The 24,702-nt window shown below is 39.1% G+C and overlaps 1 protein-coding gene and 1 long non-coding RNA gene across 9 annotated transcripts in view; one reads left to right on the top strand and one right to left on the bottom strand.

Moving 5' to 3' along the window:
- The window catches only part of LOC121876242 (cytosolic carboxypeptidase Nna1-like), a 56,871-nt gene extending 33,020 nt beyond the window's left edge, over window positions 1–23,851 (top strand). For 4 of the 8 annotated variants that reach the window (XM_042381252.1, XM_042381249.1, XM_042381248.1 and 1 more), the window contains 7 exons: window positions 3,781–3,899; window positions 4,755–4,901; window positions 7,872–8,037; window positions 11,880–11,993; window positions 13,044–13,154; window positions 23,248–23,417; window positions 23,608–23,851. In XM_042381252.1, the coding sequence (XP_042237186.1) occupies window positions 3,781–3,899; window positions 4,755–4,901; window positions 7,872–8,037; window positions 11,880–11,993; window positions 13,044–13,154; window positions 23,248–23,417; window positions 23,608–23,779 (999 nt within the window). In that variant the 3' untranslated portion in view covers window positions 23,780–23,851. Of the gene's footprint in view, window positions 1–3,780; window positions 3,900–4,754; window positions 4,902–7,871; window positions 8,038–11,879; window positions 11,994–13,043; window positions 13,155–19,849; window positions 19,895–23,247; window positions 23,418–23,607 lie in introns of those variants that run through there. The other 4 variants (XM_042381250.1, XM_042381254.1, XM_042381253.1 and 1 more) reach the window with 4 other exon arrangements.
- Window positions 23,852–23,870: 19 nt separating this feature from the next.
- Window positions 23,871–24,693, bottom strand: LOC121876243. The gene is made up of 3 exons (XR_006090732.1): window positions 24,674–24,693; window positions 24,224–24,243; window positions 23,871–23,969 (listed from the first exon to the last, which is right to left on the bottom strand). It is a non-coding gene; the product is annotated as an uncharacterized LOC121876243 (long non-coding RNA).
- Between the last annotated feature and the right edge of the window lie 9 nt (window positions 24,694–24,702).

The following is a 24,702-nucleotide window of genomic DNA, read 5'->3' as shown; positions in this document are numbered from 1 at the left end:
GTGAGACAGATTGTAATAATATGGAAACACAGAATAAGGCAGAGCATTCCACAGTTTGGCTATGTGAGGAAAGAAGGATGTACTATAACGGGTTATTCTAGTGTGACCGACATCCAAAGATAAATGGTGGCCACCGCGAGCAAGACTGCCGTGCCGGCGGTACACAGGATGTCAAATCCACCGAACATTGCCCATGAAAGTAACTGTAAGAGAGAGAGAGTGAAGCAACATTGTGGCAAAGAGAACAGGAAGAGAAATTATCAACTTAGAGAGTTAATAAGACAAAATGCCTTATCTAACAGTTGAACAGAAGAAGAGCCACCTGAGATATGAGAGCAGTACTGTACTCCAAGTTAGGATGAATGAATCCCTTATAAACTTCAAGCAACTGTTCAGGAATGAAGTAGCTACAACATCTGTACAACATTCACAGCTTTCGGGAGGCAGCTTTAGCAATGTTTTGGATGTGTGGCTTTCACAACATAGAAGAAATGGTGAGGCCTAGAATATCAATTTGGCTGAATGATTGTGTCCTGAAATGTGGGAGGTGGGAGGTCTTCTATTTTGGAAAGTGTAATTGGTAAATACTGCATTTTATTACTATTGAATTCAACCAAATTTCTACCTCCCCATTCAGAGATGCAGCAGAGATCTGCATTGATAGATGAAACAATATCAGCTCTAGAAACATCTAGTTTGATAGTTAGGGGAGGGGAAAAATGAGAAAAAGGGTGAAGAGTAGAATCATCAGTGTAAGAATGGATAGAATTATTAGTAGTGTGAAGTAAATCGTTGATAAAAAGGAGGAGGAGCGTAGGTGAAAGAACAGAACCCTGTGGAACACCACTATTGGTAGTGAAAGAGTAAGAGATCGATCCCTCGACAACAACTGCCATGGATCAGTTCTCAAGGAAACTAGAAATTAGAGAACAAAGTGGGGGAGTGAAACCATAAGAGGGAAGTTTAGAAAGCAAAGTCTTGTGCCATTCCCTGTCAAATGCTTTGGAGATGTCTAGGGCCACGACGAAAGTTTCTCCATAATCCCTAAGAGAGGATGACCAAAGATGGGTGCAGTAGGAGACCAGATCCCCAGTAGATCTCGCCTGGCAAAAGCCACACTGGTGATCTGTCAAAATCGAAAGGCGTTCAAGATGATGGAAAAAATGAGAGTTTAACAGCTTCAAAAATCTTAGATAGGGATGAAGTTAGGACAATGGGGCGATAGAGGGATTAGAATGGTCACCCTTCTTTGGCATGGGCTGAATCGAAGCATGCTTCCAAGAAGAAGGAAAAGTTTGGGTTTTGAGCCAAAGACGAAAGAGGCGAGGAAGCACGGGCCATAATTTTGGCACACTCCCTCAGAACATGAGGGGGTATTCCGTCCGGTCCATGCGGATAACACACCGGCAACCCTGTGAGTGGAAATTATAGGAAAGTGCATAGGTTCAGTAGGAGGGGTAGAGTTGGAATCGCCTAAGGAGAATAAGGTGCCAAAGAGATTGGCTTTATCAGGGGGAGAGTTGGCTATAGAATTATCAGGTCGGAAGAGAAGAGGAAAAGAGGGAGTGCAGAAGTGATTACAGATGTTTTTGGTTAAGGACCAGAAGGGTGTACTAGAAGAAGAGCTAGTCTGGTCATCAAATTTTTTTTTTTTTTTTTTTTTTATAATTCTGCTTGGTCGAATAAAGAATAGCCTTACAACAATCTTAGAAGTAATGAAAGAGGAGTGGGTAACAGGAGAAGGAGATAGTTTCATAACTTGATACGTCCTATCTCTCTCCCTACAGGCAAGAGAACAGGAGCGATCAAACCATGATTGTAAAGTGAAAGTTTTGGTGGAAGATGGGATAAATGCACTCATACCACCTTGTATAACCCCAGCAATGCTGTCAGCACATACCGAGGCATCCCGAGAGGAAAAATCAAATTCATCCCAGGGAAAGTCGGAGAAGAATTCTCACAAGGATTGCCAGTTTGCCCTCCGATGGTGCCATAGTTGGCGTTTAGAGGGATGGGGGAGGTGGTTGTGCCCAGTTTGATTTAATAGAAATAAGATTGTGATCAGAAGACCCTAAGGGGATGGAAATTGAGTATGAATAGTGTGAGGGGTTAGAGGTAAAATATAGATCAAGAATGTTAGTAAGTTGATGGTGTCGATCTGGAACACGTGGAGGGTGTTTAATTATTTGTTCCAGATCATTAAGTAAGGAAAAAAGGGAGTGCCTCAACTCCACCTGGGTCACCCCTTGCAGAGCAAAGCCACTCTCTGTGCTGTACAGCCGGACACAAGAATAAGTATACACCTACGGTTCGTGTTTGAGACAAAATATCTGGTAACACTGTCCTGAACAGACAAAATTACAAAATGATCTTTAATTTATGTTTTATTCCTACATATATGTTATAAATACATTTGTTGTGAATGTTTTACTAGTGTCTTGTGTTTATATTACAAGTAATATATTGTTTCCAATAGTAGTAACTTGTTGCCGAATGGGATTGCAGTTATCGTACAGCTCCCTCCTCCTCCTCCTCCCCCACTTTTTCTCTTACCCTACTTTTTTTTATTGATGTTTGGATTAGTAAAGGAAGGAAGAGGAGAAAATAGAAGAATAAAGAAGGGGAAACAGAAAATAGTTAGAGATAACAGGTAGGGGTAGCTGAGTTTCATCATGCATCTGGATGCACAGTTTCAACATTACCAGACCATTTTCGGGCCTTACAGCTACAGTGTGAATACTTATTCCTGTGGATGACTGTACATTGAAATCCCCTAGGTAGAGGATTTTGGTGTTGTGGTGTGTGGATAGCAACGACTCATGGCAAGAAGTGAGATTGTCAAAGAGTTCCAAATAGTTGGTAGAGTTGGGAGAACAGTATAGGAAACAAAGAAAAATAGTCATACCTGTTGCTGGTAGAGATATTTGGAGCCAGATGACATCATAAAGAGAAAATTCAAGATCCGTGAGTCGAGCTATAGGTGTATGTGTGTTGCAGTATTCGCATACACTTCCCTTAGAACGGAAAGAGGTATGAAGGTTGTAGTTGGAGACTTGAAAAGGTTTGGGTGAAGCTGCTTTGGTCAGTTGAAGTTCGGAAAGTAGTAAGAGATCAGGGGAAGAGGTTAATAGATGGTGCTCCACAGAAGGAAAATTGGATCTCAGGCTGAGAATGTTGGAAAAATGAAGTGTGAAAAAAGCCGATCCTCCAGCGACCGCAGTGACGTCACTTGAGGCCCCAGTAGTTTGATGATGATCAGGTCGGCCCTGGGGTCCACAACCTTCCCGACCAGTGGAAGGCCCTGCATTAATATTATCATCAACCATGGATTTATTTCTTTATTTATTTTTTTTTTCATTCTTGTATTTCTTTGTATTTATTATTATTATTATTATCACAGTGATGTTATTATTATTATTACCATTAATATTTTATTTTACTTTTTATTACAAATTTTATTTACTATGAATTATTATTATTATCATTATTACATTTTCGCCCCCCAGGCCCCGATGTGGGTCAGTGACTTGTGCCCTGGTGGGCTAATCCCCGTAATAAATACATATACATGTATCAATTCTGTGGCATTAATTTTTTCCTCTAGAAATACAGTATATTGTTATTCCTCTGTCCATATTTCTTAAAGGTGAGCTTTAATTGTCTAACAAGTACAGTAATTTCTTTTCCTAAAGGGTGTTTTTTTCTTTAAGTCGCCACACTTTCAAATTGTGTCGGTAATCATGTTGGAAAGCAATGACTGAGGATGTGTCTTCCGTGCAGGCCGTGCAGGTGTCTGAGTGTTACTATGAGCTACACCTGCGAGCAGACATGTACACCTCCAGACACACACAGTGGTTCTACTTTGCTGTCTCCAACACATGCAAGGATATTACTTACAGGTGACACCTCCACCCTAGCTTATTATTAGTGTAACTACATTAAACTTTCAATTATTGTGGTTGTTTTTCAGTACGGTACAGTATATAAGAATCATCGCTTATATTGTATAACCAGTAATATTTACCTTCTAAAGTATTGAACTTTATTAATTATTTTCTCTGTCTATATATTATATCTCAAGGATGGTAAGAACAAGTAATAGTAGTAGTATGGACAGCAACGGGGAAGGAAGACAGATATTATACATGGGGCATGTACCCCATCTCTTAGTACACAGCTAAATATTTTATTTATATTTTTATTGTGCTTGGCAAGTCTAATGCAAACTTAAGTCACATATTACCAGTAGGTAGTTACAATGTCCTTGAGAAGAAACATCATTGTGTGCAACCCCAAACCCTTCATTACATCATAAAAAGTGAATTCATCAGATCTATGTTTGATATCCCTTGTTACCTACCTACATGAAACAGCTTTATCATTATGAATTCACAGATGGAGAGATAAACTGCACTAAAAAATGGGTACAGTAATGTGTAGATGTCATTTCCTATTATGCCTCATGTGTTTTTTATAGTTTATTGCACATGAAACATATCAAGCTCTCTCTCTCTCTTAGTAATTTGCACCATTTGTTCCTCAGTGCTTAAAAGAATCTTATTACCTTACCTTTATTAGCAAGAGTTAGGAATTATATGTGAATCACTGATGGCAATCGAGGAAAAAAAAACATGACCCATCTTACTCTTATAAACCTCATAAATCAATCAAGAGTACAGTATATAATGAGTACAGCACAGTATATATGTCAAGATATTCTTCCTAACTGTACTAATGGGACCATTACTTCTCAGATTTTCTATCGTGAACCTGACCAAGGGAGACAGCCTGTATAATCATGGGATGCGACCTCTTATGTACTCTGATCAAGAGATGGAACTGCATGGTGTTGGCTGGAGGCGTTGTGCCACCAACATCATTTACTTCAAGAATCATGACAGGTATGATTGTAAAGAAAATATTTTTTTAACCAATCATTGATTTTTTTATTCTGTTCAGAATTAAAAAAAATTCTCATTATTTATTTTTCTTTTATACAAAACTTAAAAATATTGATTGTTATTTGTATTATTCATTCACCAACATGCAAATACATGATGCATCATAACAACAGTAACATATTTGCATATAAATTTTTTTAAGATACAATGACCCCTCGTTTAACGAACGCCTCGGTTAACGAAATTTCGGTTAACGAACTGCCTTCCATAAGGATCTTCAATTCGGTTAACGAATTTCTTACGAACCGACCTCAACATGTTTTCGCTTGCACTGGCCGGGCAACCAGCTTTAGTATCAGTCCGCCAATACATTAATCGGTTCTAGGGCTTAAATTCCTAACTATTTTAGTAAATATCAAGAAGTTTATACTATTCAATAATTTTAAAAGTTTAATATTCAATTTTTTAGTCATTTTAACAATTATTGAACATAATTGAAGGTAAAGTGACTAGTTTAAAGCGCAGCATCCAGCCTCTTAACACAGCAAACAGGCGTTAGTCTCTCTGTTTTCACTGGAGGTAACATCTTGCTTGAGACTCTCTTCAACTAAACGCTTTTTTCTGTGTTTCCAAGCAAATTATTGGTCATTTTGAAATATATTTTACATATTGACAATATATAATGCAGTACAGTGTTGATTTAAAGAAAATAATCTTGAAATACACCAAGAGAACTAAAATTTTATGGGTGAAATGGTGCCATGGGGTGACTTCTCTTCCACCCCAATGCCTTCTCTTCTTCCTTCTCCTCCACCCCCATTGTAATTCCCATCATCATCATCATCATCATCCAGGAGCCTTCTACATACACACCTCAAAGTAAGTGAACTTTTCTACCATTTTTGTTGAATTTAGGAAATTTTCGGTGAGCTGGAACCAATAACCCAAAAACCCATTGAAACAATGGTTTCGGTTAACGAACTTTTCGGTTTTCGAACGACCTTCTGGAACGGATTGAGTTTGTTAACCGAGGGGTCACTGTACTGGGTGATTTTAGGGATATTTTAAGGAAAAAATTACTCATTCATTAGTAAATACAGTACGTATAGTACAGTGCATTTACGCTGTCAATTGAACCCGTGGAGGCCCGTGTAAAACGAGAAACACGTAAATGAAATAACAGAACATATGGGATTAATTGAAATAGAGACTGGGCCGACCCCCAAACTCCACTTTTTCTGACACGATACGTACGTTGTAGTAAAAATAACATCTTAATTTTATGATGGTATGCACACACAATTAATAATTAAGAGAAATATCAATAATATTAGGGTTTTTAACACTTAGGTTAGTAGAAAACCTGGGTCGGCACACGTGGATGGCAGCTGGTTCTGAGGCAGAGGGCAGATTAGTTGCCCTCCGGTGAATCACTTTCACTTTCACTGTCACTTTCACAACTCGCAGAGGTTTGCAGGGCGCCCCAGACAAACTTCTCAAAGTCCATATCCTCACTGTCAATATCACTATCGCTGACTTGGGCTGGCTGTGGTTGTGGTGGGTTGCTGGCGAGGAAGTCCTCAATACTATGTTGACGACTAGCATTGATGTTGTCGAGATAGATCTGGATATATGGCTCCATAACTTTCGTCAGATGGTTATTAGACGCTTCTTACCGATGATTGTCTGGGTCGTTGTTAAGGATGAGCTTAATTTTCTCCCCCAACTCGATGATTTCCTTCACATTATCATGGCTTGGTCCAGGTAATTCAATGTTTTTCTCTGGTGGTGGGGGTCCCGCGGAAGCCATTGTGAATTGTGAGGGGAATAGCGGGCACAAGAGAGAACTGTATACGCGGACTGAGAACAATGAGACAGGCCCGGCTAGATCAGCGACTTCTACCCTCTGGTGGCAGGGCACGTCATATTACATTAAACTAATCACAGCTAGCGGCGGAGGGAATGCGTGGGTGGTAAGGATGCGTGGCCCAATCACAGTCCAATACGTCATATGACGTCAGCGATAACGTAAGAGTGGCCTAATGCGCACCACTCACCGCGCCGCTTCCCACATATGGTCAAGAATGGACCACGTGGGTAGAAAATGGTGTGGCGGTCTGGACCTCTCCAGCCGCTCCCCGCGTAAATGACCAAATTTACCGCGTAATTAAAGCATTTTCATTCTGGCAAGGCACCGCGTAAATGATCAATCGCGTAAACAAAAGCCGAGTAAATGCAGACTATACTGTACTTGTTAAGCATGGGGGAATCTGTGTACTGTACAATATAATAGTTCTAAAAAACAATGTCTGTTTCAGTATTTTTAACATTAAAAATGAAGTCTTTACTAGCTACATTTAACTAGAAAGTTGAAGTAACCATGGAATACTGTGTAAACTGGAAGAGCGCCCTAGGAGTGAACCAGTGACACTAAAAACCAAGAGGTGAGTGATGTGTCCACAAGGCCACTGCACCCAACTTAATTTAGACACATTTGATCAAATAAGTGTCTTGACTGGTTACATCATTATATATGGAAATATGGTAACTAGAAATTGCTGGTAATTTTGGGGTATTATTACAAGTTAATGATCTTAATAAAAAATGGAACATTTTCTTCTGTGATTTGCTTAACCATATGACAAGGATCCTTCTCCTGGCTTTACCCTCTTGCATCAACAATATCTCAAAACATTACAGTATGTTCTGAGTTCATCTGTCATGACAGAGTACTGCTGTGCCACGGTTTAGACTTGATCTCGCAACCAATACTGCTTAATTTCCAAGAGCCTGTTGAGTGTAGTAACTGAGAGCATGCATTTTGTGGATGAGATAAAGGACAAATTGCCAGAGAGACGGAATGTATCTCCACAGATGACTGTAGTCTGTCGGTCCATCACATGCAGATCACAGGCATTGTGTAATTATTTTAGTCCTTCTAGAAGTTTACGAGAAAATTTAAACTTTCAGCAGCGACAACGCGTGTTTCGACAGTGACGATGACGGCGAGGATGATGTGCCATCCTACACCCTGACCTTCAACATTACCTTTCCACATGATGATGACACCGTCTACATTGCTCACTGTTACCCTTATAGTTATTCGGACCTTCAGGAGCACTTGTTAACCATCCAGGTAAGTCTCCATTACTGGACCAGTCTCACCTACAAGTTTCTGGGTATTGTAGGACACTAGGACAGGCTTTTGTAATGGACTTGTGTACAGTCAACTACTAAAGTCTCGTGTAGATCCACAATGGAAAAATGGATAAGATAAATATTGATAAAATCACAGGGAAAAAGGGAAACAACGGAGAACTTTAGCTTTCGTCTTTATTCAAGACATCTCTAAACCACAGACCATGAGATTCAGACTCATGAATCCGAAGCATTTATGGACAGAATAATGTATCGGTCTACTGCTTCAAGTTAATGAGTCTGAATTTTGGGGTTCTTAGTTCAGGGGGAGAGGCGAACGGACATTATTAGTCGAGTACAGTATACGCAAAGATAGAAATGACATCCTTTCCTGGTATTAAGTAATTTTTTTATCCTCTTCGTCATCATATCTTGCTTTATATTGTAATTATAATATTTTTATTGTCTTGTCATCTGACCTTTACATCTGTGAAGTCATCTTATATATCTGGAATTTTTTATATTTAAATTGAAGTGAGGGAATGCATTTTGAAAGTGTTTCTCAAAAGTGGGTGGGACAACTGCGAGCACCATGAGCCCAAACAGCATTTGGAACCTTGAGTACAGAGACAGGTTAAAGCATCTTAATTCGCACTCCCCCAAGAGACGTAGAGTGAGGGGCGATATGATTGAGGTTTATAAATGGAAGTCAGGGCTAAACAAAGGTGACATTACAAAGGTACTCAAACTATCCAACCAGGAGCGAACTTGTAACAATAGCTAAAAATTTTACAAATTTAGATTTAGGCACAAAATAGGTAAACACTGGTTTGAAAATAGAGTAGCGGATGAGTGGAACAAGTTACCAAACATCATCTTTAACTTGAATACACTGGATAGCTTGAAACATAGGTTGGGTGGATATATGACAGGGGTTGGGTGTAAATGGGACTGCCCAGTATGGGCCAATAGGCCCGCTGCAGTTTCCTCCATTCTTATGTTCTTATGTTCTTATTGCACCAGGTCAGGTCAGTTACATGAGACCCACTAATCCCTCACAGCTCCAAGGAAAATACCAGTCTTTGCTGTAACACACAGCTTCATTCACGTCCATATCATATAGATTTTTAATTTCTAAATAAATTTATTTAACCAAACTTTTAGATAAACTACAATATTCTGGATTACAGCTCCTCCCTGACCTACATCGGGGTTAGGGACCCAAATCCAGGTCGTAAGTCAAAATGGTCGTGAGTTGAAAATGCTTAAATAATACGTAGAAAATCTATATTGGGTGTCTCTTTTTCTTCTCGGCACCACAAAACTCTTACTTTTAAGCTTGCCAGCCATTTTAAAGTGAATTACAAACGAAAATTTTGTCAGTACATAGCGCAATCACTGACGTTGGGACTCGAAAATACGTAATTGGAAAAAATTTTGGTTCGACTGAGGCGGTCGTATGTCCGGGTGGTCATAAGTCGAGTAGGTCGTAAGTCGGGGAGGAGCTGTATTATAGTAAAGAAATGAAGTTTCCAACTTAATTAGAACTGCATTTATGAGCTCCAGTACTTTAGACTCTAGGTAAACATCCCCAGCACCCAGAAACGTTCTGGGGAAGTGGGCTAGTGTCTGTCTGTGGAAGATGTCTAGTTTAGACACTCTGAAAGTTTTCTCAGTAACCGGAAAAGATTCCGGGGACAAGGAATTTTTCCGGGTTTGAGAAAGTCGTCTGGTTAGCCAGAAATCTCTCATCCCCGGAAGAGCTCTGCACCAATTGTTCCGGCTAATGGGGATATCACTATAACATACAGTACAATAAATAAAAATAGCTAACAACTCGAATAATTAACTAAAAAAAGAAGTTAATAATTGGTACACTGTGGTGACTGTTTCACCAGATGTAGGCGATTCAATAAGCTCATACACTATAGACATCAGCACATGGATGGAGTAGGCAACACAACAGTGGGTTTATGTCATAATTAGATGGTGGATGTTTAGATCAGAGGTTTGTTCCCAGCCCTTATAACTTGTTTACCAACTGACATTTTTGTGGGCAACAAATCATACACATGCATAAACATACCCATAATAATGTAAATAGTGTTGATGTGTACTATATCATGATTCTACAGTCTCAAAACAATACAATTTATTAAATGCAATTTAAAAAGAATTTATTTAGGCTCGCCTTGAACTTTTGCACTCCTGGAGAAATTATTAACAGAATTTCTAAACGGGGTCCATAGTAAGTTCCTTGGACTTGGCTACTCTTGTTTGTGTATCAGTTGCTGAACGATGATACCTTAGCCATATGTGTACATAGTCATCTGGTTTCTAGGTTTGAATTGGAGGACCATGAAGTTTAATGAACATGAGATTTCTCACATGGTTGATTAACAGCCTAGACCTCATAAGTGAGCAGCCAGTATGATATGGGAGGGAGGCTGGGAGCAGCCTTTTTTTGTGACTTTTTGTAATTAATGAATCAATGCTGCAAAATCTCAATGCCCCAAAGTTTAACAATAATTCTTTCTCATTGGATACAAAACATGGGGGGGGGGGGATAACAAAAGGTTTCATTAGATAAAGGAAAAGGAACATACTGTGAACATACAGATGTATACAGTGGAGGTCATGTAGGTCACATAGGCTGAGGTGTTGACCAGCAAACATGTACCCTGTAGTGTAGTAACTCCCTCACAGATGGTGTTATGAGGGGCCTGATGTGGTGTAGTAACTCCCTCACAGATGGTGTTATGATGGACCTGATGTGGTGTAGTAACTCCCTCAGATGGTGTTATGAGGGGCCTGATGTGGTGTAGTAACTCCCTCACAGATGGTGTTATGATGGACCTGATGTGGTGTAGTAACTCCCTCAGATGGTGTTATGAGGGGCCTGATGTGGTGTAGTAACTCCCTCACAGATGGTGTTATGATGGACCTGATGTGGTGTAGTAACTCCCTCACAGATGGTGTTATGAGGGACCTGATGTGGTGTAGTAACTCCCTCACAGATGGTGTTATGAGGGACCTGATGTGGTGTAGTAACTCCCTCACAGATGGTGTTATGATGGACCTGATGTGGTGTAGTAATGATGGTGTTATGATGTAGACAGATGGTGTTATGAGGGGCCTGATGTGGTGTAGTAACTCCCTCACAGATGGTGTTATGATGGACCTGATGTGGTGTAGTAACTCCCTCAGATGGTGTTATGAGGGGCCTGATGTGGTGTAGTAACTCCCTCACCCACAGATGGTGTTATGATGGACCTGATGTGGTGTAGTAACTCCCTCAGATGGTGTTATGAGGGGCCTGATGTGGTGTAGTAACTCCCTCACAGATGGTGTTATGATGGACCTGATGTGGTGTAGTAACTCCCTCACAGATGGTGTTATGATGGACCTGATGTGGTGTAGTAACTCCCTCACAGATGGTGTTATGAGGGACCTGATGTGGTGTAGTAACTCCCTCACAGATGGTGTTATGAGGGACCTGATGTGGTGTAGTAACTCCCTCACAGATGGTGTTATGAGGGACCTCACATGGTGTAGTAGTGATTCCCTCTTCATAGCTAGGATCACAATATTTCTTATACAGGTTTAGTACTATATGCAGGATTGCGTGTGGAGTATTTCTGTTTGTTGTTTAACCCATTTCCTATCACTCTTTACCTCCTATCCTGTGTCACCATCTTACTTGAGATCTGTATATCCCTTGATCCATCCTACATAAAAGTGAGAGAGAGAAGTGAAAGCAATAGATAAACATGACAATAGATTTAATGTGAATGTAAGATTATATTATTATTATTATTTTTCTCTAACTGACATTCACAGAATGACCCTTTTAAGTCGAGTGTGTGTCGACAACGTGTGCTGTGTCGGTCCCTGGCTGGCAACCCAGTGTACCTCCTCACCATCACCAGCCCAGAGCCAGAGGAAGACGGCAAGGTCACTAGATTTTACACTTTCTTTTTAAGGGTTTGGGTAGCTAAAACTCACTAAATTTATACTATTTTTTGTTTATACAATCATGTGCATATTCAATTTGTGAGAATGTTCAGTTCAGGTTTTTCAGATGGAAACCACATATTACATAAAACAGCTCTTCTAGTTCAAAAGGGTAAGTGCATTTAATCCTGGTTATATGGTTTAAGAATTACATGAAATGGTCCGTATCACTGACTGTCTGTCCAAATCCTGTCATTCACCATTATGCGCTTCTGATTCTTATTCATTTTCTTCATGATTTTACTGTTATTAGACTATTCCTTCTTTTTCCCCGCAGGCTACGTTCCTTACCACCTCACCTTCATTCAAGCAAGGAAATTTTTCTAGAAATAATTTTCAAGTACAGCTCCTCCCCAACTTACGACCTACTCGACTTACGTCCACCCGCACTTACGACCTGCCTCAGTAGTACCAAAATTTTGTCAAATTACGTATTTTCGAGTCCCAAAGTCAGTACACAGACAAAATTTTCATCTGTAATTCACTTTATAATGGCTGGCAAGCTTAAAAGTGAGAGTTTTGTGGTGCTGAGAGGAAAAAGAGACCCCCATTTTAGATTTTCTATGTATTATTTAAGCATTTCCGACTTACGACCTGGATGTCAGCCCCTAACCCCGTCGTAAGTCAGGGAGCAGCTGTAATTACACTGATCTATCCATTCTATATTCTCAAGTTCAGCAATAAACGTGTTTCCACAACACATTATCATTTTTCCTTCCTTCATATAGGTTATTAATACTTTATCTGCTTCCAGTAAATATTTATAATATTATATCTGTTTTTTGGTTCGGTTTCACTGTTACTTTCAGCGTGTACAGTGAATCCTCCATATGACGAATTATTCTCTCCCATATAGTGTGTTAGTTGAAGGTTTCACATCTTCCAGACCTTGATATAATAGAGTATCCTTTGCCATATACTGTAGTCCATTAGATAGGAGGGGGAGTCACTGTAGACCGTAATGTTAATATAAATGTTGAATGTTGGCAGAAGAAGCGGGCTGTGGTGTTGACTGGCCGGGTACACCCAGGGGAGACTCCGTCATCCTGGATCATGAAAGGCGTCCTCGACTTCCTCACTGCTGACCATCCTAAAGCTCGTGTGAGTCATCGCTATTCTCTCTCACACACACACAGTAGCAAAACAACCAAATTCTGGAATTTCCTCAGAGGAAGTCTTTGGTGGGTACATTACTTTTACTCTCTTCACCACTGATCGGCTCGTTAGCCGCTTGGACGATCGGTCACGTCTCTGTTACTTTTTTCTTTCTTTTATCCTCTTCACCACTGATCGGCTCGTTAGCCGCTTGGGCGATCGGTCACGTCTCTGTTACGCACTGTTGGCAAGTACTGGGCATGCACCAGTTCCTGAATGTACGTGAACCTGCTCCAGTGTTGGTCAAATCTGGTCTTGAAAGAGCCCACTCTCGGTGCCGACACAACACTTTCTGGTAGATTGTTCCAAGAGTTCACAACACTCACTCCGAAAAAGTTGGCCCTCACAGTTTTCTGGCCCTGCGGCTTCTTCAATCTTGAGCTGTGACCCTGTGTGGGGCGAGCAAGCATCCGCCAACTCCAAGTAAGGACACTCGACTGAGTAGTGCCCCTTGAGATGCTTGTACACCTCAATTAGGTCGCCCCTTTGCCCGTCTGTAGCATAAGCTAGGCAAGTTCGGGCGCTCCAATCTCTCAGGGTAGTTGAGGTGCCGAAGTGCAGGCGCCAGTCTGGTGGCCCTCCTTTGAACATTTTCAACCAACTGACAGTCCCTAGCACATCTCGGAGACCAAACGGGGTGACATTACGAGGGACAGACCGTCTAGGTATCTGAACGATCTTCTTATAAGACCCAATAATTTATTTGCCTGATTTACCTTCTTCTCGAAATGGCCCGAGAACTTTGGCTTATTGTCAACATACACAGGGAATCCCTGGGTTACGAACGGGTTCCATTCCTGTGGACGTTCTTAATTTGATTTGTACAAAAGTCGTAACACATGCTATGTGCATACCGTACTTACAGAACAGTGCTTAAAATCCCACTACTGTACAGTATATACAGGTAATTTTTGTATATTTTTTGCATTTATTTATTTTTTGTTTTTTGGATTTTTTTAATATATGTACAGTAGGCTCTCGCCAATAACGCTTAATAGGTGCCTGAAAAATGCCGTTATTAGCGAAAATGTTATTTGTGTGACGTTAAAATACATGTAAAAAGGGTTTATTGGTGCCGCCGCCCCAAGAATTTCACCCAATTTTTCCCCTTAGAAGCCCTCCTAACACTTTTTGTTCGCTGAAATAAAAAGAATTGTTATTCAATCATCAAAATAAAGAGTTTGAGTAATATAACACTTAGCTTGGGGGAGTTTTTGAGGTGCTTGGTGTGACGATTGTTCCGTATCTGAGGACCTCTAAGACTTGCACTGTCTTTCATTCTACAAGCTAACCATTTCACAAGAAAATTTGCTGTTATCACTAACAACCTGTTTCTATCACTTTTATCATTCACAGCTCTCCTCGCATTTCCATCACTACCGAAATATTTCTTAGCCGGCGCAATACTCTTCTTGGTCTCCTTTAAGTTCCTCTTAATAATTTGCACTGTAGACTCAGGACAGTTCAATTTCCTCACAATATCAATGTTCCGTGCACCACTTTCAATGAACTCAACAATCTGTTCTTTATCCTTGACCGAGTAGGCATGCTTCTTGTGGCTTTGTCTCTTAGCTTTGGGGTCTTTTTTCTCATTCACTTTAAAAGTTCCCAGGCGTTCAAGCGGCAAATCACTCCCTCCACCACCTCCCCTAACCCCCATAGGCAACGCTCTATTCCACGGAGCGTGTGTGAGAGTGAGGCGGAGCGGACAACTATGTCATCAACATGGCGGCAAACACGCTATCATTGATGCGCTTGGACGCTTCCCGCAAAATCCCCGTTATTCATGAGAATCCAGACGTTATTATCGACAATGGGTATCTTTTGTAACTTACCGTTATTGTCGAAAACATTATTGTGGAAGTTGTTATTGGCAAGAGCCTACTATAATGTGATTTTCAACAAAATCTAATTTTGGGCCAAAACTGTCAAAAATGTAAGCCTTACACCTTAGTAATTTTTTGACCAAAATATACTTTTCTCTCACAATTAAAATTTAAGGGGTTTAAGCACTTACAGAATAACACATTAACACCACATTAAATTTTCCAAGCGTAATTAAAATCACTAATTACTCCGCAGTCGAATCGTGGACCTCATATTCAAAATCACCATGCTCAGGAGTACCTATACAGGGATTAGCCTACCCTGGCATTGGGGCCTGGGAGGCGAAAATTTAATAATACAGTAAAAATAATAATTCATAATAAATAAAATTATAATAAAAAAATAAAAATAATTAAATGATAATGATAACAATAATAATAATAATAATAATAACAACAACACTTTAATAATAATAATAATAATAATTATAATAATAATAATAATAATAATATTAAAGAGCCATAAAGAAATACCAAAATGTAAAAAAAAAAAGATCCAAAGTGAGAAACACTATACAGTGACCCCTCGTTTAACGAACGCCTCGGTTAACGAAATTTCGGTTAACGAATTTCTTACGAACCGACCTCAACATGTTTTCGCTTGCACTGACTGGGCAACCAGCTTTAGTATCAGTCCGCCAATACATTAATCGGTTCTAGGGCTTAAATTCCTACTATTTTAGTAAATATCAAGAAATTTATACTATTCAAAAATTTTATAAGTTTAATATTTAATTTTTTAGTCATTTTAACAATTATTGAACATAATTGAAGGTAAAGTGACTAGTTTAATGCGCAGCATCCAGCCTCTTAACACAGCAAACAGGCGTTAGTCTCTCTCTGTTTTCACTGGAGGTAACATCTTGCTTGAGACTCTCTTCAACTAAATGCTTTTTTTCTGTGTTTCCAAGCAAATTATTGGTCATTTTGAAATATATTTTACATATTGACAATATATAATGCAGTGCAGTGTTGATTTAAAGAAAATAATCTTGAATTACACCAAGAGAGCTAAAATTTTATGGGTGAAATGGCGCCATGGGGTGACTTCTCTTCCACCCCAATGCCTTCTCTTCTTCCTTCTCCTCCACCCCCATTCTAAATCCCATCATCATCATCATCATCATCATCATCATCATCATCATCATCCAGGAGCCTTCTACATACACCCCTCAAAGTAAGTGAACTTTTCTACCATTTTTGTTGAATTTAGGAAATTTTCGGTGAGCTGGAACCAATTACCCAAAAACCCATTGAAACAATGGTTTCGGTTAACGAACTTTTCGGTTAACGAACGACCTTCTGGAACGGATTGAGTTCGTTAACCGAGGGGTCACTGTATGTATGCTGTGTTGTCAATAGTAAGAGAAACAATTAAGACCCTGCAAATGTGTGTAAATGAGGCAGAAAGTCAGATCAGCAACCTGGGACTTGGTCACAATTTTTGTGATCCCATATGGCATTACATTATGCTTCCAATATCTTTCCAGGTGGTAGAACCTCCCTGTTTGATAGCTGCCTACTACCTACTACTTTATATACATAAAAAAATCACTTACTTTAAGAGAAAAGAAAAAAAAGAATGACAAAATACAGAAAATGAAAGTAAAAACTAATTCATCAGGTAAATAAAATGCTGTTAATTTCAAGTTTAACCCCGTTCGTATCGGCTGGGGTAAGTCGGGGACCCCTTGTAGCATACATATCCATAAATGATATTTAAATGTGTGTTTAATTATATTTCTAATGTTTTGTTTTGTATCTTATTTTATTATTATAGCCTAATACTGTACTGTTATTATTTGGTATGTCTTCAGTTTTATCAGTGTGCAAAAGATCGACTTACAGTCAGTTCTGCTATAACGCGATAGTTGTGTTCTTGTAAAATATCGTGTTGTAGAAAATCACGTAATAGAAATAAGAGGGCTTATGGAGAAAATAGGGTTAGGTGCAGATTACTACTCGAAATCGAAAAAAAATTAGTAGTTAGCCTAACACAAAGGATAGCACAGTCTAAATAAATGTTACATTCATATCTAATAATGAAATCATACAGTAAATGTAACACTCTACCTTGAAAAAATATGAATATAACTTGATGGGGGTGAAGGGTGATTTTGAGGTTGATAACATCGAGCTTCTTTTCAAGTGTTATATCCTTTCTTTTACGCTTCTTGGAGATATTCTTCTTTACCATATTCACAGTTAATACCACAAAATTGGAGAAATAGTAAGCAAAAATCGCGTTACAGCAAACAAGCATTCGCGTTATACAAATATCGTTCTTCTATTCATAAATCGCCTTAGAGCAAATTTGCGTTATCAAAACACGCGTTATAGCAGAACTCGCTGTACTTCATTGAATCGCTTCTATTGCTGATTTCCTTAGGTGATGCAGTGTCCCTTACTGATGATAATTATAATTACCTTGGTGTTTATATTATGAGTTTCTTGTATCACTGTGCACCATACTTATCCCTAGAAAAAGCAAGTACAGTAAAGCCTCAAATAACGATGGTAATGTGTCCTCCAATATTGCAGTGTAAGGTGAATCATCGTATCGCGAATCATTAGTTACCATTAAAATAAAGCAATAATAATGAGATGCATTCCCAAGTGTGACCTTTTCATATCTTTTGTGTGGCTTTTTAACCTCCTTTCCCCCCAAAACAATACAATTAATGAAAATTGCAAACTATAGTCTTTAAATAATGTTTCTGAGTGCACCTTATACAATATAAATGAATAATAATATGGGCACATGAGGATATTGGACGCCATTGTTTTCGTGTGTGTTTACAGCCGGGAGTCCGGGACGATAGTTGTACACGAGAAAATGAAGAAAATATGACCCTGGTTGTAGCTGTAGTAAAATTAATGTAAAAAAATTAATATATATGTTTTAAGTAATGTTATTTAATGTTAATAAATGGAATAATAGAAGTAGCTAACCACTAATGGCAAAGAAAAAAAAAAGAGATGGATTGGGAATGCCAACATATACATGCGCATTTATGGATAACGCGTCATTTATCTTTTTAAGAATACAATAGTACCCCGATTTACGCGGTCAATTGAACCCACAGGGTACCGTGGAAAGTGAAAACCGCGTAAAGTGAACAACAGAACATATGGGATTAATTCCAATAGAGACTGGCCCGACCCCCAAACTCCACTTTTTCTGACACAATATCTATGTTGTAGTAAAAATAACATCTTAATTTTATGATGGTATGCTCACACAATTAATATTTAAGAGAAATACAGTTGCCAGGTTAATGTCCATTCAAATAATGGACTCAAATCCCCCCCCCCCTCTTCCCAGCTCACTGGCCCCTACCTCTCTGAGAAATGATTGGGTGAAAACACTAGATTTTAACGTTTAGTAATAAATAATACCTCAGACTAAAGTTAGGATAATATAATTGACATTTCTGGATTCCTTGCAGGTCAGGGAATATTTTGAATGTAAACTTCATATATTTTGCACAAAAGATAAAATATTTGCTTTGTGTAAACCAAATTATTACATTAGATCTAAAATTTGTATGTCTAATGCAAAATCCATGATGTTTATATTCAAAATGATCATCATATTGTAAGAATTCCAGCAATGTAAATGATATTCTGGCCGAGTAATTTGTATGAATTTTATGAGCTAAATAAAAAAAAAAATTATACTTCACCGTGTATATGAGTAGTATATGAATAGATGCACCGGGGAAAGTGAAAGTCCAGTTCTGGCAAGGTACCGCGTAAATGAGAAATCATGAGAAATCACGGAAAGTGAAACCGTGTAAAGCGGGGCAATACTGTATGTACAAAAGATTCATTATTGTTTATTACTGAATATGTATTTGATTGAATTAATCTTTATACTATATGCGAAATGAACAATACAATTCATTTATAATACGTAGAATATTAAAACACGCAAGAGGATAAGAGACAGCATTGTTGTCAGTGTTTACACCCATAATGTCAGTTATCCACCTGAAACTGAAGAAAATGAGACCCTGGTTGTTGTTGCAGTATAATTCATGTAAAAAATATGTATGTTTTAATTAATGTTATTTCATATACAGTAGAAGTAACCACTGATATTAAAGAAAAAGTGACTGATAGTAGAACGCCAATGTATACGTGCGCACTCAAGGAAACATAGTCATTTATCTCAAGAATATGTACAAAAGATTCATTATTGTTTATTACTCAATATGTATTTTATTGAATTAATGTTTAAATATGTGAAATGAACAGTGCAATTCATTAATAATACGTAGAATATTAAAACACACACGCAGAGACGAGACGGCATTGTTTTCGTGAGTGACGATGGTTCTACATAAGAAACTCAAGAAAATTAAATCCTGCTTGTAGCTGCAGTGAACTTAATTTTAAAAAATTTAGCACTTGTATGTATGTTTTAAGTACAGGTGCTCCCCGACTTACGACGGGGTTAGGGACCCAAATCCAGGTTTTAAGTCGGAATGGTCGTAAGTTCGACATAGATAAAAAAATAAAAATAAAATAAAAAATATATAAAATAAAATCTACAATGAAATACAGTCCAGTAAAAGTAATAAATAATGAGGAATGGATACAGTGTGACTGAGCACTTACCTTTAATGTAGTCAGCTGAATGCTCACGGGGCCTCCATAATTTTCTAATTATACATGGAGACTACATTAACTGGAAGAAGCAGAGGAGGAGACAGGGCTGGGTGGGTCATCAATGTCGCTTTCTTCAGACAGGTTTATGGACTGTGGAAACTTGCTCGTTGAAGGTATTGGATCATCTTGAAGGAGTGAAGAGGCAGCACTGGTGGGGCGTGAGGAGACAGCACTGGGGGACTTCTTAAAATAGATGTCCAATTCGGACTGCACAGTTTGTTTTTTCTTTTCATTATAAATTTCTCTGTAGCAAGCAAGTGCATCTTGGATCATTCTGTCAATTTTGGCATAATGCTCATAATTTTGATCCATGCCATGAAACATTTGCATTCCTTTATTAATTGTAGCAAATGCCTTTGCCATTTGTTTCACTGAAAACTTTTTGGGGGGTGCAGGTTCTTCTACATTTTCTCTCTCTTCTTCCCCTGCAATTTTCTGTGCATCTAGTTCAATAAGATCCTCGTTACTGAGCTCTTCTGCTACACTTTCAACCAACTGTTCAACATATTCATTATCAATTTCTAACCCCAGCTGTTTACCTAACTCCACTATCTTGTAACTAATATCCAAAATAACTTCATTTTCATTAAATCCTCTAAAACTGTTCACATATCTTTTCAGGATTTTCTTCCATATTCCATTCATACAATGTTTTGTAACCTGATCCCATGCTGCACTAATGTTCTTTATACATGACAAAACTCTCTGAGCGTTTTCTCACCTTCAGTAGCAGCAACAGCCTGAGCGAAGGTCGTGCGTAAATAATACGCTTTAAAGGCAGCAATAGCACCTTGATCCATGGGTTGGATGACAGAGGTAGTGTTAGGTGGAATGTACACTACCTTAACATCAGGGTGCATGTCGTCCAGGTGTGGTGGGTGTCCCGGAGCATTAAACAAAATCAGCAAAATCTTGAATGGAATCCGTTGTTGCAGACAATACTCTTTGGCTCGTGGAATGAAACAAGTCATGAACCAATCCTCAAACAGTGCTAAGGTCATTCATGCTTTCTTATTACTGCGATAAAACACTGGCAGTGTGTGCTTGCTGACATGTTTAAAGATCCTGGGGTTCTCTGAATGATAGATCATGAAGGGCTTTAACTTGACACCAGCAACATTCCGTCCCAACAGAAGTGTAATTTTGTCCTTGAATGCCTTGAATCCTGGCATTGTTTTCGCCTCTTTGTGGATGTACGTCTGCTCAGGCATGCTCTTCCACAATAATCCAGTCTCATCCACATTGAATATTTGCTCAGGCAAATAATTCCCTTCCACAATCGCATCATCTAACTCCTCCTTAAAAGCTTCGGCAGCACCAACATCAGCACTAGCTGCCTCTCCACTCACCTTAACATTCTGTAGACTGTAGCATTTTTTAAGTCTATTAAACTACCCATGACTTGCTGTAAAGGTTTTCTCACATTCATCTCCTGCCTGCTCCTTCAGGCTTTGGAACAGGCTTCTTGCTTTAGCCTGTAAGGTTAGAAGGCTTAAGGGTACACACTTCTGTATCTGGTCTTCTATCCATATCACCAATAATTTTTCCATATCGTGAATAGGACCTTGTCTTTTCTTCGAAATTATAGTTCCCTTTATCGGTGTTGTTCCTTTCACTACATTATGAATGCGTTCCTTGTCCTTCAGAATAGTGGATATGGTCGAGTGCTAGAAACCTAGGTCACGTGAGATTGTTGCCACAGTTTTTCCATTCTCATACTGCATTATTATCTTCATTTTCATCTCAAAAGTAATTGCCTGTCTCCTTTTCTTTGGAGCACCACCAGCACTCTCACTTGTACGCTTTCCAGTCATAATTGAGTCAATTAAATACGATAATAACGTAAGTTCACAGCGCTATCAGTATAGGATACGATAGCCAAACACCAATTAAGAGCTGTACTGAGTGAGTGTACCCACGCGGTGACCCGAGCCACGCCACGCTCTCGCTGAGGACGGAAACGTTTCGGTACAGAAAATGAGCTCGTCATTTGAAAAAAATTTGGTCACGACTGCGGCAGTCGTATGTCCCGACGATCGTAAGGTCAGAGCAGGTCGTAAGTGCGGATTGATGTAAGTTGAGTCAGTCGTCAGTCGGGGACCGCCTGTAATGTTATTTAATGTTTATAAATGGAGCACTAGAAGTAGCTAACCACTAATGGTAAAGTAATAAAGCGAGACGATTGGGAACGCCAACATATGAACAGTAAGTGCGTACATGTGAAAACATATCGCCATATCTCTACATATGAATATGTTTTAAATAATATTTACTAATGTAAAACAGAAATTCTACTCACCAATGGTGGTAAAGTCTAAAACATAAGGACAGCCAATGGATATTGTGCGAGTTTTTACTCAGATGACATAGTCATCAGGTTCAACTCTGGCTGAAGCTGTAGCTTTCCATAAAGCTGTTGCTGAAACTGTTACTGAACCTAAAGTTGATGTTGAAGCTGCTTATGATGCTGAATTTGATGGTGTAGCTGAAGTTGATGGTTTAGGCCTTCAAATAATAAAGCTGTTTAAAGAACCTTGCACAGCTGCTTTCTTATCTCATTATACATCTTTATGTTGAGGTCATTTGTGCTTATTGAAATTTTAATGCTTTGTTCTGTTAATGGATCCACTTCAGAAAATATGTTCATTGCTTGCTCCATATAATATCCACAGACCTCTCATCTTTTTCATATCGTTTTATCACATCTAGTTTCTCAGCTAAGCTTATACAGGCTGTACTCTTTCTATTAGCTTTTGAAACAACACTACCATCACTTGCTCTCTTGCTCATGTTGAATAGGGATGCAAAAATGCTGTAAGAAGCCTGAGAAAGTTTTTCTCCTGTTCCTGTTCAAATGCTTGAAAACAAAGGGACCGCCGAGCTCCGACTGTTGTTTACTGGCGATACGCATTATCACTCATTAGCCAGGCAGCTTCTTTGCACAAGGCGCTCTTCATTTTTGTTACAGTATTTTATATATATATATATATATATATATATATAATACATATCGGGATTTACTTATATTATTTATATGAAAATGTAATTTTATTTTGTTTTTATTATAATTTGGTCGTAAATACGATTGAAATAAGGACATAAATAAAATTGGGTCCTAAATTAACCAGGGTCTTAAATATGAAAAGTTGTTGGTCGAACCGTTGTTATCGGAGGCTTTACTGTACTATAGCTCAAAGATATTTGTAAGGAACAGGTCTTAAAACTAAGTTTGCTGTATTGAGTGATTGTCTTTAAAATAGGTAATAGGAGCCTAATTTTTCCTAACTCTTATTTGTTCATAACTAGTGTACAGTATTTAGTGAAAGATTTTAGTTGTTTAGTTTAGTAATATATTATAAATCATCAACATCAAGAAAGAGTTTTTATTACTTTTCCTACTGGAAGATGACAGCTACAATCCCTGCTATTACAACCCCAGCACAGAAAAAAAATGTGTGTGCATTTATTTCTTTCCTCAGGAGCTACGTTGTCAGTTCATCTTTAAAGTGATACCAATGTTAAACCCAGACGGTGTGATTGTAGGCAACCACCGCTGCTCTCTGGTGGGCCGAGACCTGAACCGCCAGTATAAGATGGTTGTGAAGGAGATGTTTCCTGCCATCTGGCACACCAAGGCCATGGTCAGAAGGTGAGACATGCAGTCTTATCCCAAAATCTTGTCATACTAATTTAAGTTATTCTCCTATATTGTACAGTACTTGTTTATTGTTCATACACAATTATGAACAAAGCTTTATGAACTTGTCTGAGAATAGAAGATAGTAAGGAAGTGTTGGGGAGAATATTTTTAGATTTACACAACTTTTTCTCATGAACAGATTAATGGACGAGCATGGTGTTGTCATGTATGGAGACTTCCACGCTCACTCCAGGAAACACAACATATTTCTGTACGGCTGTGAGAACCGACGCAACCAGGACAACCACTTAAGAGAGCAAATCTTCCCGTTACTTCTCCACTACAATGGTGGCGACAAGGTATACAACTAAGTAAAACACCCCTTCCTTTACACTAGCACCCCTTCCTTCACACTAGCACCCCTTCCTTCACACTAGCACCCCTTCCTTCACACTAGCACCCCTTCCTTCACACTAGCACCCCTTCTTTTACACTAGCACCCCTTCCTTCACACTAGCACCCCTTCCTTCACACTAGCACCCCTTCTTTTACACTAGCACCCTTCTTTTACTACCTTCCTTCACACTAGCACCTTCCTTCACACTAGCACCCTTCTTTTACCTGCTTCCCTTCTTTCACTAGCACCCCTTCTTTCTTCTTCCTACTTTCACCTTCTTTTACTAGCACCCTTCCTTCACACTAGCACCTTCTTCACTAGCACCCCTTCTTTCACTTTCACCTAGCACCTTCTTTCCTTGCACCCTTCTTTCACACTAGCACCCTTTTTACACTAGCACCTTCCTTCACACTAGCACCCTTCCTTCACACTAGCACCCTTCTTTACACACTAGCACCCTTCTTCACACGCTTTCACACTAGCACCCTTCTTTCACCCCTTCTTTCACACTAGCACCCTTCTTTCACACTAGCACCTTCTTTCACACTAGCACCCTTCTTTCACACTAGCACCCTTCTCGCGCTCCCCTGCTTACTCTTTTCCTTCCTTCACTGGCACCCTTCTCAGCTAACCCTTCTTTTAATTTCACTCCTTCTTTCGCTAGCGCCTTCATTTCACTAGCACCCTTCTCTCACACTAGCACCTTCAGCACTAGCACCCTCTTCTTTTCACACTAGCACCTTCTTTCACACTATCTTTTACTTCTCACTTCACACTCAACCTTTCTTCACTAGCACCCTTCCTTCACACTAACCTTCTTTACTACTGCCTTCCTTCACACTAACACCCCTTCCTTCACTCCTAGCACCCTTCTTTTACACTAGCACCTTCCTTCAC

Source organism: Homarus americanus, unplaced genomic scaffold, assembly GCF_018991925.1.
Source record: "Homarus americanus isolate GMGI-L3 unplaced genomic scaffold, GMGI_Hamer_2.0 scaffold34921, whole genome shotgun sequence".
Taxonomy (NCBI): domain Eukaryota; kingdom Metazoa; phylum Arthropoda; class Malacostraca; order Decapoda; family Nephropidae; genus Homarus; species Homarus americanus.
The sequence above is the reverse complement of the archived record's forward strand: the minus strand, read 5'-3'. Positions and strand labels throughout refer to the sequence as shown.